This window comes from Sinocyclocheilus anshuiensis, unplaced genomic scaffold (assembly GCF_001515605.1).
Source record: "Sinocyclocheilus anshuiensis isolate Anshui unplaced genomic scaffold, SAMN03320099.WGS_v1.1 scaffold130, whole genome shotgun sequence".
Classification (NCBI taxonomy): Eukaryota; Metazoa; Chordata; class Actinopteri; order Cypriniformes; family Cyprinidae; genus Sinocyclocheilus; species Sinocyclocheilus anshuiensis.
This window is the reverse complement of record NW_015544207.1, coordinates 2,665,345-2,673,861: the sequence shown is the minus strand read 5'-3', so window position 1 is coordinate 2,673,861 and position 8,517 is coordinate 2,665,345. Positions and strand designations below refer to the sequence as shown.

General features: G+C 36.0%; 1 protein-coding gene and 1 long non-coding RNA gene across 2 annotated transcripts in view; both read right to left on the bottom strand.

Moving 5' to 3' along the window:
- The window catches only part of lgr6 (leucine-rich repeat containing G protein-coupled receptor 6), an 89,613-nt gene that overhangs the window by 47,103 nt on the left and 33,993 nt on the right, over positions 1-8,517 (bottom strand). The window contains exon 2 of the mRNA XM_016497654.1: positions 1,278-1,349. Within this exon, the coding sequence (XP_016353140.1) occupies positions 1,278-1,349 (72 nt within the window). The remainder of the gene's footprint in view (positions 1-1,277; positions 1,350-8,517) is intronic.
- Positions 6,236-8,517, bottom strand: part of LOC107697028 (uncharacterized) — a 10,653-nt gene continuing 8,371 nt past the window's right edge. Inside the window, exon 3 of the long non-coding RNA XR_001635152.1 lies at positions 6,236-6,310. This is a non-coding gene — a long non-coding RNA (uncharacterized LOC107697028). The remainder of the gene's footprint in view (positions 6,311-8,517) is intronic.

Here is an 8,517-nt window from a genome sequence, read left to right as displayed (position 1 = left end):
TCCCCCCCCCCCCCCCCCCTTTTTTTGTTTGTTTGTTTGTTTGATTTAACCTGAATTTTAAATATACCTCTGTTTCAATGGAGATAAAATTATGATACTGTATGTTTCATACTGTACTGAGTCAAGACGCATTGTGATTGTGAGTTGAACAGAGGTTTCAGGACGTACAGAACGGCTTCAGGTTTGCTATTTTGTTGAAGCTTCGACATTTCCCCCACTTCCCCCTGTTGTTTGAAATGTAGCAACAGCACACCATTCCCAGGGAAGCGAGGACTAATTCAGTGAAGTGGAATGAGGAATTGCCGTTTGCTTTGACAGCCACGCCATAAATATTGACTCCTACAAAAATCTACATTTCCTGCAGCCCTCCTGCCGTCTGCACGTCCCGCAACACTTTCTGACAGCTCTGGCCATTCCCAAATCCCAATCCATCCTGTTTGTGTCAGTCAGGTGTCCGAGAGTCCCAGCTGCTCCGCAGGCCTGCTGCTGCTGCCGCCGGCACCATGTGTGAGCCGCCAGGTGCTTTTCATTTCAACCTTAACGCTCTCCAGAGACTCTCAGAGGGGTTACACTAGGTCTCACCTGAGCTAATTGGTCCTTCAGGGGGAAAAGTGTGAGAAGACATGCTATATTGCTTTAGCCTTCAACTTCTTTTGATTGATGGCTGACATGTAAAGGTCTAGACAGAGTGTGTACATGCTCGATGTTGGTATAAAATACGTTTGATCTTTTATGTGTCTCTGATGAAGCTGCAGGAAGTACTGCAGCATCTCTGTACGTCTTTGAGCTTTGAACAAAACATTTGTGTCTGACACATGCAGTGTGGCATAATAGGAAACTGAAAATTGTAAATGTTCACCAAAAATAAAACGTAGTTAACTAATGTTAACAAATCAAACCTTATTGTAAAGTGTTACCCAATTTCCCTTATATTCAATTTCACGTTGATAAAAATATATGGTAATAAATTTAAAAAATAATATTTCAATAAAAACAAATCAACTACGTCAACTACCCAACTACACAAGGCATGCTAAGGTCATTATCAGCAGAGCTGATGATTTCATTTATTTGTTTATTCCTGATTTTATGGTACACTTCTATCTAGGTCTTGTATAACACATCTGGAATTACATCAGTCTCCAACTTAACCTTCACTGAATAAATAACCACTCATCAACTGGATTTTTTGTATACACCGTTTTGTCACACCATAGAGGTGAACGCAGCTGAAATACACGGCGGAGCGGGTTTAAATGCCCTTCAAATGTACTTACAGTTCACTGAGGAAGTGCAGGTCGTGGAAAGCGTTGGGCTGAATCTCACTGATGTTGTTCATGCTGAGATCCCTAAAACCAGAAGAAAAGAGAGAGAAACAGAGAGGTCAGCGGCAATGACAATCATATCAGTGTCAGACATTTTCCTTCAGAAATCAAGAAACGTACATTAAGAAACATTCTCAATGTTGAAAACAGTTGGGCTGCTTCATGTTTTTTTGGAATTTTAAATGTTTTCTTTTTTCTTCAGGATACTTTGGTTAATAGAAAGTTCAAACGAACAGCATTTATTTGAAATAAAAATACCTTTACTGTGACTTTTGATCTATTTAATTCATCTTTGCTTAGTTTTAGCATTATTTTAGTATAAGTTGAATGATTCATTTGTTTAAAAATTGTACTAATCCCCAACTTTTGAATGGGAATGTAAGTCATATTATAAATATATGTACATTTCTTAAAAATAAAAATACATTGCATAAAAACCAAAATGTCTTCATAATCAAACATGAAATGTATTACTATAATCATGAACTGCACAGATCCAAATTAGACCAAATAAAGGAAAATAAATAATTATGTGTATGTGTAATTATGTGTTATGTGAATGATCCCATTTAAAAGTTCATAAAATTTTGGTTATACAGTTTGCATTTTATTACTTATTTAGCATTTAGACCAGAACTGTGACTCATTTTGGAACAGTTGAAAACCACTGATTTGTTTAAGTAAGGTCTGCATGTTGCAGAGAAATATAGTGATATTTAGTTTATGAGTTTATGCTTGATTAGTTTATGAGTTCATTAATTTACCATCATGGCTCCATGGTCACATATTTGACCTTTCCTGTAATCGCTGGAGCTTTAGACACACGCTCATGATCATTGATCAACAGTACGATATTCATTAAGCTTTAAATGCAATCAAGATGAAACGCTGAACAATATTGATTATACTAGAGTAATTATGAGTAATCCAACACAGTAGATCTCACGTTTCAAATGAAAATGAATCGGTTGGCTAGCTTCAAAAACACAGCAACAATACGACCCTTGATTACGACATGTGAAATCTGGCCTTGTGCTTTTTATTATTATTATTATCATGGATGCCTCTCAATTTCCAGTTCAATTAATTAATGGAGTGCAGAGTTTGTATGTGATTATTACTTCAGCTGTGCCAGTATCATCTAATCAATAGTGTTGATTATAAACCCTGCCTGATCTAGACAGCACCTCCAGTCAGAGACCTGGACAATCTCTGAAAAATGAGAGGCTCTGGCTTTGACAGTTTCTTCCGAAGGCAGCCAAGAACCCTCTGAATGAAACATGTGGACTCTCATATCAAAGAAAACCCACACCTGCACATTTTACCATCCATCAGAGAGGAAGAGTGTAGAGGAGAGGGAAACAAAAAACAATAAAAGAGGAAAAACTTTCCACTCTGAATTATTGTTCAACAGATGTAATTTCCTCTCAGGTTCCAGATGTTTCTGCCTTCAGTCTATTCAAAACATCTTGATCATCTATTATTTTTCACTTCTAAATTTGACCATCAAGAGACATTTCAGGCTCAGGTATATCTCTTTATTTTCATTCTCATATTTTATCCATCGGCCCTAGTGTGTTCTGAAGTCTTAAATGACCTTTGACCTGTGATGGTTGTCAAAGTTTAACTGATTAGCATAGTCTAATTAGCTTTGACCCTGCTGATATTGCAGATATTGTGCAATATCAGCTGTGTTATTTGAGTATCATTTATATACTATTATAGTATTATGAATTAGCTTTTGTTATCAGTTTTAATTTTTTTTAGTAACACTTTATAATAAGGTTCTTTTTGTTAACATTTACTTTATTTGTTAACATGAACTAACAATGAAAAAGAGTAATCTCAGTTAATGTAATTTAAAAAATGTTTAAATCAAAAGATGTATCTATTAGTTAATCGACCTATAAGCTAACATGAACAAACAATAAACGTTTGTCATTTTTATTAACTAACATGAATAAATACTGTAACAAATAAATTGCTCATTGTTAGTAAATGTTAGTTAATGCATTAAATCTTCCCGTAAAACGTATTTTCTTTGAGTTTTAACATCTAACATCTTGGTTTCTGTGTTTGTTTGAATCTTTATTTGTTTGTTTGTTGGTTGTTGATCAGCACTTGCTGTATGTGCTTTCTAAATTACATAAACATAGTTGTGTTTTTGTTTAGTTTTAATTCATTTCTATTTCAGTTTTAGTCATTTTAGTACTTCATCTTAACATTTTTCAGTTAGTTGACAAGACAGCAGTTTAAAATTGTAATTTTTCATCTAATATTTATGTTCAATTATTTCAGCTTTATTTTAATAACCAAAAACATTTGTTGAATAGTTTTAGTTTTAGGCAAAAATCCATCAATGTCCGTTTAAAAGTAGCTGTGTAATCTTAACGGACCATGTATTCTAGTATATATTTTACAGTTCTTATTTGTTTTTCTCCCATCTGCTTCCTTTGACATCCTATTTTAGCTTGTCACTCAGTACATTATCTACCCCTAAATTTTGCATATTAATACATTAATTTTATGTCTGACAAACTAGAATAAATTCACATGCACTTTAGACATAACCAAGCAAATATTCAGTAACTACAGTGCTTATTTCTCATTAGAAACTATTCACAAGTTGAAGAAAACTACACAATTAAAACCATTCACTTCTTTTAGCAGCTCCGTCAGGTGCCATTATTATTCTTTCCACCAACCGCACACACAAGATTGAGGGATACCATAGACAGCTACGTTTGCGAAGGCAGCGTTTTTCAGCTTTCAGATCCAGCCTGATGGATCTCAGTGGTGTTACTCAACCTACAGGTGTAATAAATTATTCAAACCGAGGGCTGTGTCACTCCAGAAGTGTAACAGTGCTGCAGTGTTGGTCTAGAGCTAAGATGAATCGGGAATGGGCTAAAGTGGTTTTACTGCAAAGTCCTTGAACATCTGAACTTGAACATTTTTAGCAAATGTTAACTTTGAACATTTCGAGTCGACATTGATGCAACCAAACTGCAACATTACTTCATTTGTTGTCCCTGGAGGTCTGGAACAGCCAGGAGGGCAGCTTCTCATAACCGTAGACCACCAGGCTTGAGAAGATAAACTGAAAAGTCTGAAAATATTCATCACAGAGACTTTGATACTTGGCTATGTATTTGTTTTGTCAGCGTGTCAGCCATGACAAGGTGAAAAGCTAATTTGCTGTAGATGGGGCCTGGAAAACTTCACTCAGAAAAAGAAACGGATTGAGTTGACCTGACCACCGCTGTTTTCCACTGACATGGTGGCATGGAATGCAGTCAACACAAACCTGTTAAACTGGAGGGAATATTTGGGTTTTGAACTACTCCCAATATCACACACATGAACTGGTATTTATGGCTTAATGAGCGTTTACCATCGAGGTGTTGACGGCTAGCCTACAGCAGCTACACAGGGCTAACAGAATATTGAATCTTTATCATAAAAAAAGATTTATAGCTGTGTGAAACTATAATAAATATCAAGAAAGGCCCTTTCACATCAATAACTATAACTATAAAGATAATAATAAAGATAAGTAAAAATCATTAAAAATTTTAAAGACTAGCAGAGTCCACACTAAAAATATAACGATGGCACAGAGAAACAAAATCATTGCAATCACTTTCACAATGATTTTTTAAGGGTGGTGTATGATAAAAAACACCAACAGTCAATTAGTGCAGGGCAATATATAAAGTATTAACAATATTATCGTGATGATTGAATAATCAATATAAAATTACAGAATATTACTATCAAACATTGTTGAAAATTGATTAATGAATAAATTTACTCCTTTATATCTGACGAGTAGCACACAAAGTAATTGTAAATGAGTTACTGACGAGTTGCACACAAAGTAACTTTAAACGAGTTACTGACGAGCAGCACACAAAGTAGCTGTAAACGAGTTACTGATGAGTAGCACACAAAGTAACTGTAAACGAGTTACTGATGAGTAGCACACAAAGTAACTGTAAACGAGTTACTGATGAGTAGCACACAAAGTAAGAAATGTGAAAAAGCAAAAATACCGTTACATACGTATATCAATTATCATCAAAATTTTGAAAGATATATTGAGATTTTATTCACATTTTAGGTATATCGCCCAGCCCTGCAGCCAGTTAGAATCCATCCTGCTTTAAAGAGCTCAAGCGAATCTGAAGAAAATGCTTGTTATTTTTCTTGGTGTGAATGGCATATTGGTGTGAATATTTAGTGCCAAAAATCTCCATCAGTCCACGGTTTTCTAGTTAGTTAGAAGCTAGCTAGTTTAGCAATGTGTAAACGTCTCTTCACACCAACTCCGGATGTTCAGTGTGAAAATTCAGTGCGCTAAGCATTTTAATTTGAATGAACAGTTGTCATTGCACTTGTTCATACCGATATGAACATTTCTGTGCCATCAGTTGGTCACATGAATTCGAACTGAGAAGAGACAATGGGCTTTTATTTGCTGACGAGATTTCACTGTAATTTCACTAATGTGACCTTAAAGCCCAAAGTGTACATCAGTTTTTTTATGCATACTGTACGCTAGCGTATGCATACAGATGAACACACAGCCTTTCAAAGTATACTCTATTTGATAGCGTGCTCAAATGCAGGCGGTCGACACATGCGCTCTCGAAAGCGTCATCTTTGTCCAGCATCTGCTCTATTTTTCTCCAGAAGTTATGACCGATAAAAATGTCTTTGTACTCTTTTAAATTAAATTTGCTACAATCTCATAACCCCCTCACACAAGCACTTGTCCAAGCGACCGTCTGTTGTTGTTGCAGTCTCCGCCTTTTTGTTGTTGTTGTTCCGTCTCTTTAGTTTTGTTTTCTACTGTGAAACAGTGGCCCGGGCCAGTGTTGCCATCTTGTGGAAGAACCGATTAGTGGAAAACCAAGTCAATGCGCATGTGCAACCTGTGCATCCAAAATATGTGCGGTTACAAAAATCAGATGGTGCGCATACTATTCTGGTGATGATATTTGCACTCGCACTGTGCGTGGACTCTCACATAACGTGTAAAAACCGAAGTATGCTTTGGCGAGCTGCCTTAACCTTCAGATGCAGTCTCTTGTCTCTGCACTCTTGTAATTGGTGTTAAGAAACAAAGTTGTGCTGAGCTTTTTGTGTGAGTATTTCTACTTCTCTAAAAGCGCCACCTACTGTCAGAGAGTGGATGTGGATATTTATTCAGTCCGTCTGACGTTTCTTACACATTAGTCTGACTGGAAAAATCACCTAGCGATGGTTTTTATTAGAGACTGCTCTGTAGATGAGCTTAAATAGTCATCGGCAAGCTTACTTGCATCACAAACTGTATCGCCATCTGCAGGTGGGGTGTCTTAAAAAGATAAGACTGGAATCAGAATGACTTAAGAAACTGATCATTTGTTTTGGTTGTTTATTATTTTATTTTAGGTAATTCTTCATTGACTCTTTAGTTAATTTTGTTATTTTAGTATACAAAGTCAGTATCTTATGTCTTCAGTTTCACTGTATGATAATAACCCTGTTGTTGACAGCATCTTTCAATATAAACCCACTCCCTCATGTGGTAATCCTTAGTTCTTTCCACACTCATCTAACACATGCTGCTTTTTTATTGAAATAATTACAATTAATGAAAACGACTTTTGTTTTCCAGCCAAATGGGCAATGTTGATTTAAGTCATTAAGAAGTGTAACCAATCTCCTGCTGCCTTTACGGAGAAACTCATATTCTTCACACTGCACATGCAGCTTCATATTTCAACCACTGCAATCAAGAAGATATTGATTTTCTTTATTGTTTTTTTTAATTTTTTTAATTAAAGAAAGGCAGATGTGACTGGTTCACAAGAGGTCATACACACAATGTTTTGAAACTAAAGGAAATATCTGGCAACCATGTTTAGGCATTGAACATATGGTTCCTGATGATTAGTTCAATTATTGCTAAGTGTGTTCAGGCAATGCAGCACGTCTGTTCATAACAGTCCCGTCCCCCCTTCAGTACACCCTGCGGGAGATGGTATATATCGAGGCTGTGTCGCAATCTCACCCCCCCAGAGTTTGCACATGTAGGGGTTTTGATGCACGGCCATCGGAAAGATGATACTCGTAAACGTCAACACATGCAATGAAGACTTTACTAGTTTCAAACAGCTGCTGCCTCTCTCTGTTGGCTCTCCCCGTTCATCATACATTTACATGTTATTCTGGGCTTTGTCTCCAACTTCATTCTACAGCTGCGGTGGCATTTTCAATTGAAACATTTGTAAAATTTAACTCATACGGGGAGGAAATGCATTTATCTATGACTACATAGCAAAAAATAAATAAATGTATGTTTTACAAGAAAATAAAATACAATTTCAGTCCTTCAAAATGTCACATTTAATTCAATGTGTTGTCTTTTCTTTGTAATTATTTGTGGAATTAAATCCATTTTTTCAGTGTATAGAAATAGTGTACATTGCAGTTTGAGTTTTTGCCATCTAAAAGCGACTGACAGCATCTGCCACTGCAACTGTAGAATGACTCCTTTATATATAGTGGATGATTAAGTGAAATAGGACCACCTGTGTCCCCCTGCCATGTTTTCATGACTTTAACGCTCTGGACAGAGGTGAAGTGTAGGTTACGAAAGCATTTTTAGCCCTCTAAGGACGTATGACATAAGCCCGGCTAGAGAGAAAGACAGCATGTGTTGACTCTACCAGCATAGTCTGGCATTTACCCTGTAAATGTTTCAGATGTTTATCATTTACAAAGAAATGATAGTCAGGAATATGTACTGTACCAGCAGACATAGCATATTTGTATAAAACAGTAATCGTTCCATGTAACAGAATACGCATTGATAACAAAAGTTTTTCTGCTAATGCCTTTACATATCGTGTCAATGACACATAGCAATGTCGAGATGATGAAAAATCGGTCTCTTTCTTACACCTTGAATAATAAAGATGTTTATCATTTACAGAGAAATTATAGTTTGTACTAGCCGACATGTTTTTGTATGCTTTCAGGAAATGCAAAATTGAAAACAATGAGTATAAGGAGTGTATATTTTTGGTTGTACAGTAATACTTGATATAATGGAACTTAAAGGGGTCATATGATGTTGCTAAAAAGAACATTATTTGGTGTAATGAAATGTGTTTATGCGGTTTAAGGTTCAAAAAACACA